The sequence below is a fragment of the Stegodyphus dumicola genome, chromosome 4, assembly GCF_044657685.1.
Source record: "Stegodyphus dumicola isolate Sdum_Otavi_A_Nest chromosome 4, ASM4465768v1".
NCBI lineage: Eukaryota > Metazoa > Arthropoda > Arachnida > Araneae > Eresidae > Stegodyphus > Stegodyphus dumicola.
In genome coordinates, this window is record NC_140771.1 from 3442593 (window position 1) to 3464353 (window position 21761).

Genomic DNA, 21761 nt, shown 5'->3' on the forward strand with positions numbered 1-21761 from the left:
ATCGACATGCACAGCACTGAAACGAATGTATGGTTTTGGATATTCCGTAAATTTAGATTTGGAGTGCCTAGTAACTTTACATTTTTTGCATCTGATACATGCTTGGGTCCAATCTTTTATTTGTTTTCTCATTCCAGGCCACACAAAACTAGCAGTCATTTGTTTAATGGTAGATTTAATTAGCTAAGGTGTGAAAAACCATGAATTTGATCAAAAGGTTTTTCTCCTGAAACTAGTTGGAATATAAGACCAAATCTTCTTTTGTGAGGTATCACACCAAAATCTTTTGAAGATGGAAGTATGGACTGGATAAATTTAAGAGTCGTGTCATTTTCCAGTAGATCTTTAAATTATGGATCTGTACTTTGTTCTTCGACAATTTGTTCATAATCAATAGCAGAGATCCGTGATAGAGTGTCCGCAACTACGTTTTCTTGCCCACTAATATGCCGAATAGCTGTGGTGAACTGCGAAATGTATTGTAGTAGACGCAGTTTTCTCGGGGACGCTTCCTCATTTTTTTGCTTAGAGGCGAAGGTTAGTGACTTGTGATCCGCTATCAGAAGGTTGCTTGTTCAGATCACGTCCGGGCAGTGATGCTGGCGATTTGGAGCTCTAATGAGGCAATTTTCTGCTGTAGTTCTTCCAACACTGTATTTTTGCTGACGGAAGCTGATTCCTAGTGTGAGTTTTAGCTCCACAATTTTATCAGCCAATTGTGGCCAACTTGTCTAGAGTCTCGTCGTTAACCGCTAGAATGCTTTTTCACAGCGCCTGGCATCTTTTCCACCCAGAAAGATCGCAAAATATTCTCTGACATGTCTATCTCCAGAGATTTCACACTGAGAAGAAGAGGCTGGGTTTCATGTCGCCGAATTCCAACCCGGTGAGCACACGTTTAATGCGGTGATTTTTATATTCCTTAAAAGTGTTGAGTAATCGTTCTTTTTAGCAGCCGAATATTTGTTGCTCGTTCTGGGTATTAACTAGGCGACCAAATAATTGAACATCGTTTCTTCGTCCTTGATTCCACGAACTTGAAATTGGGCCTCTACTTGATAAAACCACATCTTAGGTCTCTCAACCCAAAACGACGGAATTTTCACGTTAGCTTCGGCATTCGGGTGGACAGTTTTACCGTCGTCCATGGCAAAACAAAATATTATCCGGGTTACCAAATTATTACGTGTCTTTTAAATAAAACTAGTATATACTCCAATACTTTAAAAATTGAATTTAAGCAAACAACAAACAGACTTGTGAAACCAGTTCTTATTCTTTATTTTTTCAAAAAAAAAAAAAAAAAAAAAAAAAAAAAAAACTTTTAAAAATTTAGCTTATGAACTCATTTTAAAATTTTAGCTCATGAAAATATAATTTGATATCTTAAATGTATTACTACAAGGCGTCATCTAGCGCTACTTACTTTAACTATTACCATTTCCAACATATCTCTCGATACATCTCTTCTTACTATAGAACTATATGTTTTCTTACCAGCTCGCTCAGCTTCGTATCCTGTCAAGAGTTATCATGTTAGTAAATTATCATAGTAATGAATTATTTTTTTAATTTAGTGTTTTTATACCTGAATCACTCAGACCAGTGAATAATTAAACATTTTACGATCAGTTACGACAGAGATTAAGCTCAGTGCCTGGATACTCTGCTGATTTCATAATTCAACTCCTGCGTTTAAGATGGTTTCTGAAAGAAAGGCCATGAGATAAGGTTTCACGTATGGAAAATTGTTAAGGAATCTATTACTTTGTTCTTGAAATAAGAATTACATATGTGCATTAAATCTTTAAACACACTACTAAGGTGTTTGAGTGAGTAATCTTCTAACGCAGTTAAAAAGAATCTCAAGTTAGAATTACCATGAATTCTTTATTAAGATGATAGAAATATTATTATTACTAATATTATTATTGAACAAAATAAGTTGAAAACTGCAGAACCATTTAAAATGAATTAATAATTCAAATGTTTAAAAGAAAATTTAATTAAGTTCTCTTAATGTCTAAGGCTCGCAGTTAGTCAATCTCCAAAAACAGAATCTCGAATCCAAAACTCAAATCTCCATTAAACGTGGCTTTGGGCTCACGTTCGATCGAGATTAAGTTTCATTTTGCAAAAAAGATACTAAATTCTTCTAACGTTGCCTTAATTTTGCTAATGAAACTCAAACTAATTGTAATTGATTCCCTCAAAATTGAAGTTTAGCTTTAAGAATGGGTTCACTTATGATAACTCGGTGAAAGATAAGTTAGTTTTATAATGATCTTTTTGGGATAAAATTTAGTGTCAATGTGTTTTGTAAACGATCTGAAAACTTTTATCGGTAGAGTTTGGAGTAAATTAAAATGTGTTTGTTTTAATATCCACGATAACTCTTGCGTAGCTTGCAAAAGTACAACGTCTTCAGCTTCTGCTGAGGATAAAGAGACACTAGTTTATATTCTTAAAATTCTAATAAAATTACACTTCCTGAGGTAGATGTTCTGTCTTGAATACCTTGTCTCCGATCAGCATCTGAATAGACCACAAGATTTGGTTCTACACTCGAAAAATGGCCGAACGCTTTAAATAGCCAATAGCCTTGCGGAGGGCCGGACATTTCATTATGGAAGCGTCTAACAGGTGACCACTGTTGCCTGCCTTCTATGAAGCGACGTACAATTACAACCTTGCCTTTTCGGGGATTCGAACCGGGCCCATCGCTACGGCAGTTAGGCTTACTGATCACTATACAACTGGGCGGCACTCGAGAAAATACGTAGAGAAAGATCTTTTGTTGTGTTTAAATATCCAATAATTTATTTTTACAGCATTCTTTTTATCAGTCATTTTGACATGGTTATCTTCCACTAAGCATGTGAGTTTAAGGTGTAATAGCTGGTCTTGTGACAAATGATATATATGTAGGATTCAGCCGTGGCCTGTGTACGGTCTTGTACTCAATTAATTAACTCAGATTTATCTTCTTATTTATTTACAACACACACTATGATGATATATACAGGTTGCACAAACAGAAATACATCAGTTGATAGAACTGTTTAAATTTATAAAATTACCACACTGAACATTCGACCTCTTCCGTCGAAAGCCAGTCTCCAACTCACCGTTTTTTCCGCCTAGAAGGGCTACCACTTTTTGGAATTATAGTTTTGGAGGACCAAGGCACTACAATATACAAACGACTCCCAACAGCTTGACGAAAATTATCATTTGAAGGCAGCAAATTTTCTTTTTTTTTACCCGTTATAGTGGTTAGGGACCCGACTACCGAAGCGACGGGCCCGGGTTCAAATTCCGGAGGTATGGTTGTAACTGTCTTCTTTCACAGGAGGCAACAGTGGCCATTTATTAGGTGCTTCCATAATGAAATGGTCACCATTCCCTGCCCTTGTGGCGGCGCAAGGCTAATGGCTATTAAATAAAGTGCCCGGCCATTAAAATAATAATTTATTTCCATTGGTATATTAGTAGCTTTTACTTCTTCAAACTTAAATTGCTTTATTTTATTTTTACTTCCTTGTACGAAGTAAAAAGGAAGTATTGTAATCGCGAAAAGTTTCAGGCAGCATATTTCAACGAAAAATCCATTTTGACCGCTATCGAATGCAATTTAACGATGTTTTTGCGTGATATCTGTACGTAAGGACAGAGTAAAAGACTCGTTTCCTCCAAAAAAATTATAAAACTGCTTTAAAATTAATTCTGAAGAGAATTTTTCGTGGCGTCTGTACAAACGTATGTACGTACGTGCGTACGTACTTACGTATCTCGCATAATTCAAAAACGAGTAGCCTCAGAACGTTGAAATTTTGTACATAGGACTACTAAAACATGTAGATGTTCACCTCGTATTTTGGTTGCAATCAGCCGCACCAAACGTATATAAATATATTTATATATATATCCACTCTGTTACCCGGCTCAGTGATCTCAGTTTCTTTACTCTTATATGTTTGTAAATTGTACATTTTTTGCTTTAAAAATGATTTAATTATGTTGTTTTTATCTTCCGGTTAAGGTTTTTATGCCTTTAGTAACTCTGTGTACAATATTTTTAGAATTGTCAACAATTTTAAAGTTGTTTAAGTGCCGCTAAGCCTTTTCTTTTGACGGCGGCCATTGATTGTTTACATTTGAAACAGCAGACTAGTGGATTTGTTGCCAATCTAGAGAAACTTAGCTTCGCAACAACAAAGATAACGCCTTCATTTATTATTGCCAATTAAATGTTTAATACTTTCTGGAATTTTTTCGAGGAAATAAGTGTTTAAGATTTACTTCGTAATTTTTAATACAGATATTTTGAGTTTTTATGTATTTTTGCCTTCTCGCGAAGTGAGAACTGAATTAATTGAATGAGAAATACTCAATCGTCTGTGAAAAACTGTTTCTTTTTTGTTTTGTTTGCTTAATTTCTTTTATACATCGTTCTAGTTTTATTATAGTATTTGAATAGAACATGCGGCAACGATCATGTGGCAAACGATTTTTAAATGATATCAATTTTGTGCATTCTGAGTTATAATATGAACGAAATATAATACTGTTAAGTGAATCTAGCGCCAGAGTGTCGCTATGGTAAACAAATACTAGAGTGAATTTTAAAGAATGCATTTATTCTATTGTGGTTTATGCGCTGTCGGCGAAGTAGATTTAATTCAATCCGATAAGTTTAAATGAAATGCAAGAAAAAATGCGTATAATTTAATACTCCGTACAAGGAAGTCATGTGGTGTACACATCAGATTTTTTCTAATATAAGGGATATTTCCATCTTCTTTTCGATTTATTTCCATGCCTATGAAATATTTAGCTTCACCAAGATGTGATGTTCTTTCAATCGTTAATTATGAAGTGAATTAGTGCATCACTTTCTTTAGAACTTATTAGAATATCATCGGCATACACAATTACATTAATTCTTTTATCACAATCGCCATTGATGAAAAGAGGGGGATTTGCTTTTCTCTGACTGAACGCAATATTCTTGAACATGTTTTCAGTTTCAGCTTTCCAGCAGCTAGTTGCTTGTTTGATACCATTTCCGGAACTACGAATCCTTCTGGTTGTTCCATGTATATTTCTTCATTCAATTTACCATACAGAAAAGCTGTTTTAACGTGTAGTTGATGCACGTTAGTGTTGTTATATGCAGCTAAGAAAACTCTTATTGTAGTGTGTTTCAGAAAAAAATGTTTCATCATAATCGTTTCCATATTTTTGAGTAAATCCTTTGACAATTAACCTTGAAAAATTTTATCTTCTTACCAGTGTCTTCATATTTGTTTTTACACACCCATTTGCTGCGTATTGTATGCTTTCCTTAGTGGTGAAGCTAAGATTATAAGTATCATTGTCTGTTAGACAGTTAATTTCTTCTTCTATCGCTTTGATCCAAGTTTCTTGTTCTCGTTTTAGTAAGCCTATCAAATAATACCGATGCTTCTTTCTACTTTGTAGAAAAATCTGTTTGGTGGAACATCTTTAATTGCCCTACTCGAAACTTCTTATTTCTACATTTTCTTCTTTACATTTAATTCATTCTTCAAATCGTTTCGAACCGCTGTTATATCATCATCGCCAAGAGATGTTTCTTTATTGTGTAAATCGTATTCTACGAATATTCCTTTTTGCTGTCTGTTATCAAATTTTCACCGCTGTTATTTGTTAACACAAGAAGTGCACTTCATAGCCAAATATTCGTTAGTAACTTAAATTTGGTTTCTTACCGTTTCATACTAATGATATTTAATCCGTAGCTTTACTTAGTAACCTGTTTTGAAGACATGCAGCAGTAGCTGCTGCTTCAGCCGCCCCCCCAAAAAAACCCTCTCAATTTTGAATTTATTAGCATTGATTGTCTTTTCCATCAGAGAACGGTTCTTCCTTTCCGCTATACCATTCTATGTTGGATAATAATGAACTAAAGTTTGATGAGAAATACCAAGTTTTCTTAAGTATTTTTAGTAGATTCATTACAGTATTTTGTATCTTATCAGATATGAGAATTTTTATTTTTTTGTTGTCGATTGATTTGTTTGTTGTTGATGCAACATACTCTATGTGTATCCAGTACTTCGTCCTTAGATGAAATCAAACAATTTGGATTAGGTTTTGTTTTTAATACACGTTGAAAATTTAGCATTATGAAGGCATTTGCTAAAATTTATGTCGTCTGCCAGACTATCAAGTATTTTAATGACATCTGTTCTTCTGGGGCCTATTGTATGATGCCATTTTAGTATGCAATTCTTATTAAGAACATCAAGAAGTTGCATTAGCAAAATATGTTTTCTCTTCGATTGAGCTTGCAGTCAACTTATACAAACTTTGTTGAGCGTTGCAGTGAGCTATATAAGAACGTCATTCTTTTTAATAGTACGCTTATTATTATCAGCTGTAACACTGTAACCTTTATTAGCACATGAATAAACAGAAAGTAAATTACTTTCTAAATCTGTTACCATGGTTATTTTGAAGCATTGTTATCATTAGGTTATTTTGAAGCAGGGGAGTTGAAAAATGAGCAGTGCCCTCGCCAGGAATCGAACCACGGACATCTCGAATACACGCCGAGCGTGCTGACCACTACACTAGGAAGGCATGCTAAGAAGGCGGGAGAAGTACCTTATATACCCCCCTTTTAAAGGGTGATTGGGGATTAGGCGACCTAGTCGCCAAATCCTGGTGGCGGAAAATCATCATCCACCACTTTTTTTTTTTTTTTTTTTTTTCTTTTTTTAAGCTCGGGCGCCACTGTAGAGTCATTAGGTTATTTCAAAGCAGGATACTTGAAAAATGAGAATGCTCTCGCCGAGAATCGAACCACGGACCTCTCGAATACTTGCCGAGCGTGCTGACTACTACACTACGAAGGCATGCTAAAAAGGCGGGAGAAATTCCTTATAATCATATAGTACGTTTTCTAACTTTATTTGAATAATTAGACAATTTAAATTTTGAATTTTAAAATAGCCTTCACCAATGCCATGAGATATTAATTTAGCACTATCTGTTACAGATACTGCCTGCTTATCTAACTCATTTAAATCATAGAAGAAGTTTATATCACTCATCATATGAGCTGAAGATCAAGAATCGATAATCTATTTCTTGCATCTTTGATTTATGTTCATGTTCTAATTTTAGAAGTCGATTTAAGTGAATATGAAAGAAGAACCGAGACTTGAAGGACGAGACCACAGAGGTATACCTGAAAAATTAGTACAATATTAAGAAGAATATTTCTTTGAATTATTGAGAATTTAAAATTATTCTTTAACTTTCATTAAACAATATTTAAATAAATTTCTTAATATTTGTCACAGTATTTATCTAATATTTAATAATATGCTGATCATGCATCTTTGCGACAATTTTATAAGATTTAATAATAAACAAAATTGTAAGACATTTTTTGACAGCCTTACAGGTCACATTTATCTACTGTTCGGTTTTATATAGATAAAATGATGATGCGAAGTCATGCTCATACCCCAAATTTCTGTTTTTAACTTTCCGAGAATAAAAAAGAAAGCGCCGTCAATGTTAATGCTTTGCTGATATGATTCTCTTTTGCTCCGCATATCATTTACTTGCACTGACTAATACAACTACAGAAGACTTCAAGATAATCGCATTATGTTGATAAAAGGAAATAAAAAATGACTTTTAGAGTTGAAATCCGTTTATCAGCACGGATAATCTTATTAATGATGGCTGTTTCTAGTCAGAGAAAAACGTGTAAGCAGAAAATGACAGAGTAAGGACTTTTAATTTGGTCTTTAGCGAGAGTACAATTAATTAATTCTGAAATGTCCTCGGCTTCGCTTTTTACAAAAATGGTTAATGGTCGTACATTATTAAAATGTATTGAGAGCTTGCAGTAATTTCAACACAATGACAAAAACAATATATTCAAAGAGCTGTATGGAAGGAGTATGCTCACTCTATTTAAATAATTTGCCAACAGCATAAAGACTAAAATGATGACTTATGTTAAAAATACCTTCTGGTAAAAAAACTGCAGCCTGCTATACGAAAAAAGTTTGAAAATTTCTTTTTATTTCATCGTCCAAATGGGATAGTCGTATTTTCATGGACGCTTACAGCAGACCAAAATGAAAAGATCTCGCAGAGATAGATAGAGAGAGATCTGAACTTTGAGGATGGGCATCTCCTGTTTAAGGGCGTTTAGTTTTTTAGCGCATTGTAATGAATTACTATGGCATCTTAAGAAAAATTAATAACACTTTTTACTATAACTGGATGTCGCAGTCGATTAAATATAATAGCATATGCAAAATTATACACATAAAAATATATTTCATGAAGTAAAACTAATCAAACTCATTAATTTTTTTTATCAAAATGAACGAAATTCAAACCTAATTATCATTATCGAATCCAGTTTGAACAATACGTGAAATACAAACTATAGGATGGCAACAATCCAAAGGTATAATAAGCATCTGTAAAACAGTGCTTTTACAATCTGTAAAATTGTACTTTTTTTTTTTTTTTTTTTTTTTTTTTTTTGTAAAATTGAAATTTTTATTCTAGTGTTCATCAAATCAAAAGAATTTATTATGACCTAGGAGAATCACGTTGAAGATTCTTCAAAAATGCAGAGAGAGAGAGCGGTAGTGGTAGTGGTAGTGGTAGATTTATGGCGCAAAGCTCTATAGGCCATATGTGCCAAACACAGGATTCGTATTTCGGCATATAAAGTATAAAAGAAAAAAGTCTAAGGCAACAGCACACTTTTAAAATCGAGGCAAGTAAAAAGATAGTGAAATGTTGGGATGAAAATGTTGATTATGATTCAGATAATGAAATATGCAATATAGATATAAAATCTTAAAATATCTGATTCGTTAAAAGTCTAACATAAAATCTCAAGACAAATATCAAATTAAATAATAGAAACCTGTTTCTTTCAGGTAGTCAAACAAATTGGTATTGACCTCTCTTCCGATTAAACGGTCGAGAGGCAGGTCGCAGCTATTAAAATACTTTTCATGAAGACTATTAAAATATGGACATTTAATTAAAATGTGATGGACTGAGAGTTGAGTTGAGTTGAGTTGAGAGCAGAATCTGGACACCCGTGCGGCTTACTAAGACTATTCGGTTCTAGTCCAGGTTCCGCAACTATCCGGGGCAACACCTCATGGGGCCTATAAGGGCATACATTGGTCCTGTATACATGCTTACATAGTTACATAGTTCATAGTACATGCTTATATGCAAGTAGTTCATAATACATAGATCTTTCATAATACTTGCTTACATAGTTCATACATATACATGCTTACATACGTAGTTCATACATATACATGCTTACATACGTAGTTCATACATATACATGCTTACATAGTATATAGTGGCTTACATAGTTCATAATATATTGAGCCTGTTACATAATACATACATATAGTTAATAATAATTTTCATTGGCCATAGTACATACATGTTTCATAATATATTGAGCCTGTTACATAATACATACTGGTTTACATAGTTCATACTTGCTTACATAGTTCATAATATATTGAGCCTGTTACATAATACATACATAGTAGTTCATAATAATTTTCATTGGTCATAGTACATACATGTTTCATAATATATACAGTGGGCCGTAATACATACATGTTTCATAATATATACAATAAAAATAAAAATAATAATAATAATAATAAATAAATAAAAAAAAGATAGAAGATAGAGAGAAGAGAGATTGACAGGGAACTACTCTACACTGCACAAATCTGTTCCCAATTCCTCCAGTTTCTGCATTATCTTGCATACTTTGATGCGAAATGCTGGCTGTTTGATCAGATAACGCTTATGAGAAGTTGCCTGTTCCGGAAGCTGCACATGCCACTGTGCGGTTAGAGGGCATTGGGTCAAGTAATGGTCTGGTTTACCAATGCCTCCACAGACACAACTTTCGGTATTTGCAATTCCTCTCTCATAGTAATAGGAGGGGAAAGGCCCGTGCCCCGTAACAAATCTCGTTATTTGTGGGGATGACTCGAGACGATCGAGCGAAACTTTATGGTAATATTCATAGGTCTTCCTGCTTTGTTCGGTAGAGTCCCATTCCCATTGCCACTGGTGCTGAGCTGCTGTCCTTGTCACTTTTTTAAGGTGAGACCACGGGAGTTTGGCAATTACGCATTGTGCATCTATATTGTGAGCTGCTTCTTTTGCTAGCCTGTCGGCTTCCTCATTACCTTGAATGCCGGCATGTGCCTTTATCCAAGATATGAGGATATTCATTGTCGACGAACGCTCCTTCAGCGTGTCCTGAATCTCCGCTATGATAGGAGAAGAATGTCTGGGATTTCGTAAGGCATATGGCGTATGTGATGGACTGAGAGACAAACATCACAGTTTGCACAAACAGGCTCGTTTTCAGCTTTCAAAAGGTAGTTATGTGTTACTCTAGTGTGATCTATTCTAAGGCGAGTCAAAAGAACTTGCTCCTTACGATTGCAAGTAGTATGCCAATGCTCTATTTTAGCCTTCACCCTTCTCAACTTGTTATGAATCTGAATGTCCCAAAGTTGCTGCCATTTCTTTCTGATCTTCTCTTTTCTGATCTCTCTTCATAACAGATATCTCTAAAAGGGATGAGGCGGCCAGACCGATTTATTATGACCTAGGAGATTTATTATGACCTAGGAGAATCATCAACAGCAGATTTCGCTGTGATGTCTGCCAGCTCGTTGCTTTTTATTCCTGTATGTCCAGGGACCCAGCAGTACAGAATTTCATATCCACGACTTGTTAATTTAATATTTAGCTTAAGTACATCCACTATCACAGGATTCTCGGTGCTTGAAAAGGATTCTAAAGCTTTCACTGCACTGTAGGAGTCTGTATATATAATGAAATTTCTATAACATAGCCCTGAGATGTACAAAAACGCATAATAGATAGCAGTCAATTCAGTGGTTAAGACCGAGGAGGCGTTGTGTAAACGTCTGCCCTCCAAGTGGTCACCAATTATACATGACATCCCAGCGTGACAAGTTGACTTAGATCCATCCGTATATATGCGAAGATAACTGCTGTAATTATGCCTGTGCTCAGCAAAATTTTGTCTGTACATGATGTCATTAGTGGTTGTTTTTCCGTAACTGTGGAAAATGTCAAGAAGCTGGATTTGTGTATTTTCCCAAGGTGGGATCTCAAAATGCTGTACTGCTTGTAGGGACATATCAGACAAGGAGAATTCTTGTATGAGAGGACGAACCCTGACAGGAAAATGAGGCACACAGGATGGACGTGCTTCAAATAAAAGGTCACAGCTATCATCAAATAAACACAGTTTGTACGGATGGTCAGGTTGAGACAATATATTAAAATACTGTAAAAGAGACAACTCATCACGCCTCAAACGGAGTGATTGCTCGTGACAGTCAACATAAGGCTGTGCACAGGAGATGTCCTGAAGGCTCCAGAACAAATCCGCAGAGCCTGATGATGAACAGGATCGAGTTTTAACAACACTGAAGACCGAGCAGATCCGTAAACAGCTGAACCGTAGTCCAGTCTAAAGCGAATTAAAGCTCTGTAAATGCGAAGCATAGAGCACCGCTCTACACCCCAGGAGGTGTTCGCCAGGACTTTTAAAATATTTAAAACTTTGGTACACTTTTTTCTCAAGTTTAGGACATGAGGAAGGAACGTCAATTTTCGGTCGAACATCACCCCTAAAAATTTTACTTCTGATGCAACTGGAATCACAGACCCATTAAGGTATAATTCAGGCTCAGCATGGAGAGCTCGCTTTACGCACACAGTCTTCTGTTTCGAAAACGTAAATCCTTGTCTTTTTGCCCATTCCTGGATCCTGTTCAAAGCCATCTGGAGCTGCCTCTCTACGTGTCTCATATCCGCACCTCCACAGCTAATTTGTAGGTCATCAACATATAAAGATCCTGAAATGGTGGGAGGAAGTTGTTTTAATACAGAATTTATTTTCAGGCTAAACAGAGTTACACTAAGCACACAGCCTTGAGGCACACCCTCTTCCTGTTCGAAAACATCCGACAAAACAGAGCCAATCCTTACTTGAAAAGTTCTGGTGTTCAAGAAATTCTGAATGAAAAGCAGAGAGAGCAGAAATTTAAAGCAGACCATATAATTTGAAAGTGGACAGATGGCTGAATGTTTTAGTATAGACAGTCTCTTATTTAAAGACTGTAGAATAGGAAAAAAAATTAAAGACTATGAAAATACTTCCGGGAGGCCAAGACAAAGTCACAGAAGAAAAGTGACTTTACGCTGTCAGCAGCACAGCTGACCCATTGGGTAGTAGCTTATGAGCTATTTAAACACTGCGGGCGAATCTATAATTATTTCACAACGGTCTGGGCTCATCCTCCAGTGTCAAAGGAAGAAAAATGCAAAGATCAAGGGTTATCTAAGTACGTATGACAAACATTGAAAAGATATTATAAAGACCTCTAGCACCCGCTGCATTGATTATCATTAGCGTCTATTAATTTGCACTATCAAGACGGTATGCAAGTTCTCTACAATTAGGACAGTTTTGTTAACTTGTGCAAACATTTACGGATTATCATTGCTATAATCAACTGCACAGACTCTCTGTTAGCTTTTCTTGAAATGTAACTGCTTCTTAAGAGCGACTTCTGTCCTTATGCTTTCGTTCAGAGAACAGTTTTGTCGTCCTAAAACTTTGTGGTTTAAGGCATAAAATGTCATTAAGTACATTCACGCCTGTTTAGTAGGGTTTGAGCAATAGCCAGTCACGGAAGGGAAAGTTTGCAATGTGTAAATATGTAGCTGACTCAGCGAAACCTGATGCTTCGCTGTTATTGGTCAGCTTTTACACCAAGTGGCATAAAGTTAAAAAGTTAGAACATTTAGGCAAAATCCTTAAACCAGCTTTTCTGACGTAACAAGGTCTGTTACTTAGCAACGAAGGTCGGCTTAGGCCATCTATAATTTTAAAACCAAGGTGTGAACGAAGCTTTTCAAGAGTAATTTGATTATTACATGTTTGAGTTGAATGTTTGCAGATGCCACTGAAAATTTTGCATCATAGCAAACTGTAGAAGACTTAAAGGGAAAATCCTTCGTGGTTTATGTTTTGTTAATCTGACAACAAAAGATCACCCCTCCCTCCCGAATTTGTACAGAGAACATCAAAATTGGAATCTAAACAATGTGTTGTGTGTTTTCAGTAACGAATTTCAGTTTAGTATGAGAAAGATCTGTACGTTAACATCCGGAGAGTTATCACGAAGTATGACTCTAACGACTATACATATGTGGTAAATAGGTAAAAATTAATACAATTTTTTACTACTGGAGGAAGATCTATGTCTGATCGGCCTTGAAATCTGCAGACGTGTATTTAAAATCTATACCAATCTAAGGTTGCTTTTTTGCCTAATTTGAAATTTTGTATTGATGTATTTTTCTTACAGAGTTTTTCAGGAGTTTTGTTTTTAGAGGAAAGAAAGGAGCAGGTGCAGTCTTTGGCCATATTATTACGACCACTATAAAATTTGAACAAATAGAGGAATTAAGCTATTTTTTTATATTTTGGTTTTTGTTTTATATTTTGGCTTTGTTTGTTTTTATGCTTTGGTTTCTGTTGTTTAAATTTATTTTACAGCAGAAAAAATTTCAAATATTTAAATTATTTTCTAACTGGCAGTATTGAAATTGCTTTTTTTTTTTTTTTTTTTTTTTTTTTTTTCAAGCAACATGTGGTTTTTAGGAGGAACGAGAGAAGCAACGCTTTACAAACATCTCGAGTTTGTAAATGCTAATTTTAAATTGATTATAAGCGTATATTTGTTATGGTGTCAAATAATGGCTTAACAGTATTTTCTCCTGAATTTTGAAATTTGATGTAATTCCTAAACCCTCTTCTTCCGGCTATTTCTCAAATACAATGGGCATGGTTAAAATCTTTTGAATGCTGGCAATTTTCTCAACCAGAAAGAATCAAGAGGGTGCAAATTTCAAAGTCATTCAAAGTAGTTTCTAAACAACAACGTGGAGATAACTGTGGAAGAAAGCCTTACCAATAATTTTTAAAAAAGTGGAAAGTAAGAAAAGTGCTTCTGAAAAACAAAAAATCAACTAACGAAAACATAAAAAATAAGCTGAATCAAAATATCCGATTTCTTGATCAGTGATCATCCGATTCCTTGATCCTCTTAAACACATCACATGGTACAATGACCGAGAGGCCGTCAGAGAGGATAGTGAAGGAATGGATTTTTATTTAAAACACACAATGGAGAAATTTGATCTTTCTCTTTTTGGTGATGCAAGATCCTGTAGATCAAGTGTCCCCATGAATGAGTGCTATATAATAAAGACATAATTACTGTGGTTTTATTGTATACAGCAGGGTTTCTTAAACTTTTTTTCAGTCGTGACTCCTTTTTATCACTGAGATTTTTTTCGCGACCCCCAGGACCCCATAATATTTACGAAAATTTTGTGGGACCCCATAAGTATTGCGCAAATCCGACTCACGCGGGAGTGAAACTGTCAATTTTTTCACTTGTGCTGTAATATGCTATTGCAGTTTTAGGTCATTAATTCCTAATTTTAAGACATAGAACAATGTGAAAATTTTAAATAAGTAACAGACGAAATGACGGCGTCACGTGCAAAGCAAGGAAAATGAATGTTTATATTATAAAAAGAATGCGTCGAAACGTTTTCATTTTTTTCTTTATCTGTATTGATTTATCTATTTTCACATACATTGTGCAAAAATATTTGGTAATTGTAAATTTATTGTAATAAGTTGAAAAATATCAAAACTGCTAAAATTTTTGGCGACCCGCTGCTGCAGGTCCCGCGACCCACTTGGGAATCCCGACCCACAGTTTAAGAAACTCTGGTATATATAGTAACAAATTTTGATTAAAATAAAATATAAGTAAATATACGTATATACGTAGGTTAAATGGAACAAAAATTGCATTTTACTATAATTTTTTTTACTACCATTGCACGTTTTCTATTTTTTCTTTTAAAAAATAAAAGGATTATTTTATTTTAAAGTATTATTATATTTTATTTATTAAATGAAGAATGGTAAACACTGTTGTTTACCATTCTTGTTCAGAATAAATAAATAATCTATCTCCCAGCGATCTTGAAATTCTCGATATTCGAGGTCTATTTTTCTTTTATTAGTAGCACTCATATTCAATAATTATTTTAATTAATAAATAAATATGAAATTAAGTTAATAATATTATAACACAGTCACCCCTCAACAAATTCTAGACAAGACTGCACTCGGACGATTGCATGAATCAACCAAATAGCGCAGGTTAGTGTGCTCATCACGTGCGCCAACCATAGATAAACAACAACCAACCACAAATATAATATGTGGCGCCAACGTTGAGCCAACCATCATCAGACGTTAAACGGATTGCTGCTGTATTCAGCCAAGTTAAGTGAAGTTAAGCAAACTAATTAATACCTATTTTAAATTCAAATTAGATTTAAATTTTCACATAGTAAAATAATTTTAATATTAATAATAATAATTTAGTAGCATAAATTTATTCATAGTAAAATGTACTCGCGGGCCGTAAAAATAATTTGGCGGGCCGCCAGTTGGACAGCCCTGGTCTATGGGATGCGATTGGACTCGCACATTAAACTCTTAACTTCATCGTAGAACATTATACAAGTTAAGGTCGATGTAAGCAATTATGAATTATACTTTGTGGTATTTTTTATATTCTAATAAATATGTTATTATATGTTTATACTTGGATATTTTCCTTTTGGATAATCATCAAAAGGTCATTAGTTTTTTTTTTTCCTTTTTTTTTTTTTTCACGCAAGTACTGAGTCATTAGTTTTTTTTCACGGAAGAGACGTGAAAAATGAACAATGCCCTCGCTGGGACTCGAACCTGGAATTCTCGAATACGCACCGAGTGTGCTACCATTATACCATGAGGGCATGCTGGAAGGAGGGAGAAAATACCTTTACGGTATACTTCCCCTTTTAAAGGACGACTGGGGTTTAGAGGACCCAGCCCACCAGCGGCCGAGCGGTAAAATCTCTGAACACTGGTAGTTCGGCCCGAGGTTCGAATCCCGCGAACGGGCTGGCTGCATGGGCATTTTCGTGGTTTTCCCCATGTGTAACGTGCATACGAGCCAGTTTTCCTTAGAAAATCCTCCACGAAGGCATCCCTCCCCTTAGGCAGATAGCCCTAATGTGCTTTGCTGTATTCTCAATACACCAATACACCAATTTACAGGACCCAGTCGCCAAATCCTAGTGGTGACTACTTATCGTCCACCACCTTTTAGTTCCGGCGCCATTGTATAGATATTAGGCTTTTCTAAAGTAGGAGACATGTGACGAAAAATGAACAATGCCCTTGCCGGGACTCGAACCTGGAACTCTCAAATACGCGCCGAGTGTGCTACCAATTACATCACCAAGGCATGTTAGAAGGAGGGAGAAAATACCTTATATACTCCTCCTTTTAAAAGGCGACTGGGAGGAAGGTAACCAGTCGCCAAATCCTGGTGATGACGAATTATCGTCCACTACCTTTTTTGTTCAGGCGTCACTGTAAAGTCATTAGGATCTTTCTGAAGCGGGAGATGTGAAAAATGAGCAATGCCCTCACGGGGACTTGAACCTAGACTTTCTAATACGCGCCAAGTATGCGAACAGTTACACCACGAAGGCATGCCGGAAGGAGGAAAAAAATACCTTATATACACCCTTTTTTAAAGCGCGAGTGGGGCCAAATCCTGGTGGTAAGAGTCAGCATTTCCCACTTTTTAGTTCGAACGCCACTGTAGAGTTATTAGGTTATTTTAAAACAGAAATGTGAAAAATGAGCAATGCTCTCGCCGGGACTCGAACCTAGACCTCTCGATTAGCCGCACAGTGTGCTGTCGTTTGACCACCAAAGCATGCTGGAAGGAGGGAGAAAATACCTTAAGGTAAGAATTTTTCATGCATTTTTTTTGTATCTATTGACAACCTACTACTTTTATTTGAGAACAAACCCTGAACAAAACTTACCTGACATCCCTTCTTTGACACTTTATTTGCTGGAAAAACCACCATTTCATTAATTAAAACCTTTAATTAATATTTTTAAAGTTTATAGTATTGGGCCGAATATGAAACGGGTGTCCCCACTGTTAAAAAATGTTCATCACTTCTACCTTAATTTTTACATTAACCGAAAATATATTTACTTAATTCTGTATATCAAGGTGTTGTGTTTAGGCCATTGAATTATTTACCTTTCCAAGTAATGAAAACCGCGGAATACCGATAGTTTCACGTGGGTTCGTTTTGAAACGAAAAGGCTGGCTGCATAGCTGATTTTCGTAGTTTTTTCTAAGCCAATTTTCCTTAGAAAGTCCTCTACGAAGTCATCCTTATGCAAATAGTTTTCGTGTGTTTTGTCGTTTTCAGGTAAATTAACTATGTGAAGTACCCTTAATATATCAAGTTCATAAATGTCAGGTCAACCAAAAGGATATGATCGCTGAGCACTAACTGTTCGACCGGGGCTCGAGTCTGCTCAGATGAGTTGGTTGCATGGGAGTTTTTGTGGTTGCCATATACGTAATATAAATATGGGACAGTTTTCCTTACAATATCTTTATAATCTTTATATCATTTATCAAACATCACATTATTTTTAATTATTTGTTACATTGCTTCATCATTTTTTATTTTATTTTCAGAACATCATTTATTTTCATACATTTTTTGTAGTGTCTGGTAAATTTTAAAGGGAGAACCTATCTCTGAAATTAATTTCTTATATATCTTCAATAAAAAAGAAAGAGCTTTTTTAAAGAAGGAATTTTTTAGAAAGGAAAAATATTAATAAACTACTGGCAAACCAGTTTTAATGAGCAGTTTTATCAGCTACCAGCAATTGTAAATTTATAATCATTAATTCGAATCAACACGATGATTTGATATTAATTGAGAAAGAAATTATTTTTTCGCATGAATAAAATTTCGCACAAATTTAAGTAACGCTATTAAATATATTTTCGAACGAAAAGTTAATAGCATGAGGTGCAATTAGAAGTTATGCATTTTGCATAAATATATTTTTAATTTAATTTTTTTGAATTAATAAGTATTCAAAAAGCTTGCGTTTTAAATTGCAACGGAAAAGTGAAATAAAGTCGCCAAAAAATGTCAGATCATTATCAGAAGTATGATCTCATTGCTTTTGGTCTGGGTAATATTGTTCTTTACATCACTTTCGTTCAGTGTTATCACAGTTTCAGTATCTGTTAAGAATATCAGTCAGAAACATTAGCTATGATTCAAAAATTTTCCAGTATCAGTTGAAATAGAGTTGATACTTTTTAACAAGCTAAACAATTGATAAAAATATTTAACAGCACTTTTAATATTTTTTATTTCTTTATGAACTCTTAAATGTCCAATAATGTTAAGGATTTAAAATAAAATTATTAGGATATTAAAATTTTTTCAAAGGTTTATGAACTGAGCATCATATAACAAACGCTTCTCTTTAAAGTTGTTGTTATATAAAGCATTATGAAGCTTACTTCTGAAAATAGCTAAATATTAGGCGGTTCACTCGAAAAATTCAATCATAGTTTAGATTAACAGTTATTTTAACTTTACTAATATTGAAAAATTCTCCAGAATATGATATCATGTCCGCAAGAATATGTTCGAGAACTGTTATCATCTAATTCGAGAAAAAACTTAACTTAGTATGTTAGAGGGAAAAAAAAGGAGAATTATGTATAATCAACTTGATTTATTTATTTAATATTTTAAAGAAAAAGGGGATTTATTTATTTACGAATATTCCGTAATATGCCTTCTTTTAATTAATAATTCATTTGTATTAACTACAATTCGTAAATCTGATCTATAGAAAGTCATTAAGTAATCAGTTTGAAATTTGAGTATAATTACTTTTTGCTTCTTTTGCGTTCAAAAGATATCACCTATGCTCCTGCGCACTTTTTAACATCGGAAAATAAAATCACGTGTATATTACTTCTCCGTAACACATAATTCTGAAATTCCGTTCAATTAAAGTAGCGATTATAATACGTGAATTATTCCGAGAAACGCCAAAACATGTCAGGAAATTCAAGAAATTACCTATGCTCCTGCGCACTTTTTAACACTGGAAAATAAAATCACTGAAATTCCGTTCAATTAAAGTAGCGAATATAATACGTGAATTTTTCCGAAAAACGCAATAAAAAAATTAATGATACATATTTTTTTTTTTTTAAATATAAATGATGATAGTTCGGAACATTGGCTCTTACGGCTGCAGGAAAAGCAGTTCAACAGTTATTCACAACAGGTGTTCCTCGCGTAGGCTGGGCGCTACGCGTAGGTTAGCGTTTTGGCGAGGATCTTTCTCTGATAACCTGTTGCTGACTCGCCAACATATCCGCCAAAGTTGTTGCTTATTACGGGAGTGAGCAGAGGGATTTGTGTTACAGCGCTAGCAGGGAGTAGAATTGGGATTATTTCGGAAGGAAATTTTACTGATCTTCATATGCTAAGATGTCCTCTCAAACTGCAACAGTGTCTGTGAATACGGATTATCTGAAATCCAGACCTGGGATTTTTCGGATTTTCGAAGCAGTGAGTACATTTTTTTTTTATACCTTTCGAAACTTTACGCCGAGTAGGAAGAGAGATATTGGGGTAATAACAGTAACAGCACGTAGTGAACTATTATATATTGATTGTGTGTTTATTTTGCTTTCTGATACGTTTCGGGGCAGGGAAGAAATATTTATATCAACACGTCTTTTTCGAACTTGTTTTTGTTATTATTATTATTTTTTAAATGTTGTTGTTTGTGTTCTTTTTCTATCTAAAATAAAATTTAACAGCTATTGGAAAAAAAAAAAAAAAAAAAATCGAATCTATCAAAGAGAGAAAATAATCATATTTTTTTCCTTTCTTTTCTTTCCCCCTTTATTTAAATTAAGAATGCCTGTTATAAAGAAAAGTTAATTCCGTAATATATAATTTGAATACGTTAAAATGAGCTTGCTTTCATTTTAGTGAGATTTGCTTATGTGAAGTAAATTAATTTAGATTAATTACTCAAATGTAAAATAGCTTCATTAACTCGTTAAATATTATTACAAAGCTATCTAAGAATGTTGATCCGAAGAGTATCCTCACGTGATTCGGAATGCAGTGCATCCAAGAAGCTTGTTCTCCATCTTAAACCGAGTTTTTTTTTGGGTGCTTTGGGAAGCGTTGGAAACCAGCTGCATCTGAAATAGGTGTTTCTCCTTGGCCATATAAAGCGACGTTTTGCGTGGGCAGGGTTGCAGTTGGATTTAGGGTGTAGCCTTTCACTTTTGTGTTGCTTCTTTTCCCGCCAGGTTATGCGCTTTCTCGCAATGGTTGCCGATATGTAAACGACGTTTTTCAAAATACAAATACTGATTTTTGACTCAGCAAATTACATGGGTTCTTCTTGCAGTGGGTGATTCTGAAATTACCATGTGCTCCAAACCATCGTTCAGCCGAGTTAGATTTTTTAACCGGCTCTAGATAAGATAATTTGAAATTTTCGTGTTCATGTATGCATTTTTACTCTAGTATATTATATTTATCTTAGTATAATATATATTTATAAATATAAAATTCGCAAATAAACAGATAAACGTATTAAAATTAAATCAGAACAACACGCTAGAATTACAAGAGAGAGTTTGCGAATGATTATAATCGGCGTGGGCGTTTTCTGTTTTAGTTGGAAAAGTGACTATAGCTTAAGAAAGACCATTCCAAATTTAATATGACCGGCCTAAAAGTTTTGATTTGCATTTTTTTTAATAAACCAAGGAATTTATCTTTTTCTGTTTGTACACAAATTAATACATTTTTTGAATGGGTTAAACCGCGAAAAGCTTTTTGAATAATTATAAATCAGAAAGCAAAACTTTTTTTTTTTTTTTTTTAGTTAAAAACTCTTCACGAATTCTATTACATTCGCAGAGCGGTGTGCTTTTAGTGAAATACGCTGCTCTTTTTAATAATGTAACTTAGCTAAACATATTATTTTCCGAAGAAGGGATGTTAGTTCATCATGTCTTTTTAAGAGCTGCACGCGATTTTGTACCATTTCCTTTCTTAATTTATTCAGCACAATTAATTTTATGCATCACAAAGCTTCTTGGTATAAATATATAAAATAATTATAGAAAACTAACTAAAAAGGATATTAAATGTGTACAACTTGTCGAAAATTTATAAGTGCCTTTTTAGCATTCTTTAATAGTAAAAGCAAATTGTGAATTTGGGTGACGATTTGATTGTATTACTTTTCTCAAATATCGATTACTGACAGGAGTAATTACAATATAAAAATTCGTCAAATAGGAATGCTATTATTGAGCATGTGAAACAGAGAATTAAAACCAATTAGCTAAATTACTTTTTTTTTTTTTTCCTAAATTACTTTTATATTCAGAGTTTTTGTAAGGTGTTGTTTATATAGGTTATGAAGTATTATCTCCCTCCTTTCTGCATGCCTTCGTGGTGTAACGGTACCACACTCGGTACGTATTCAAGAGGTCCAGGTTCTAGTCCCGGTGAGGGCATTGCTCATTTCTTCGATTTGCTTTTTTTGAAAAATTCTGTAATGACTGTACACTGGCGTCTGCGCTAATAGGTGATGG

General features: G+C 34.5%; 1 protein-coding gene across 1 annotated transcript in view; it reads left to right on the forward strand.

Moving 5' to 3' along the window:
- Positions 1 to 19529: 19529 nt before the first annotated feature.
- LOC118185511 (proteolipid protein 2-like) overlaps positions 19530 to 21761 on the forward strand; it is a 140706-nt gene continuing 138474 nt past the window's right edge. The window contains exon 1 of the mRNA XM_035355381.2: positions 19530 to 19701. Coding sequence (XP_035211272.2) covers positions 19621 to 19701 — 81 coding nt within the window. The 5' untranslated portion in view covers positions 19530 to 19620. The remainder of the gene's footprint in view (positions 19702 to 21761) is intronic.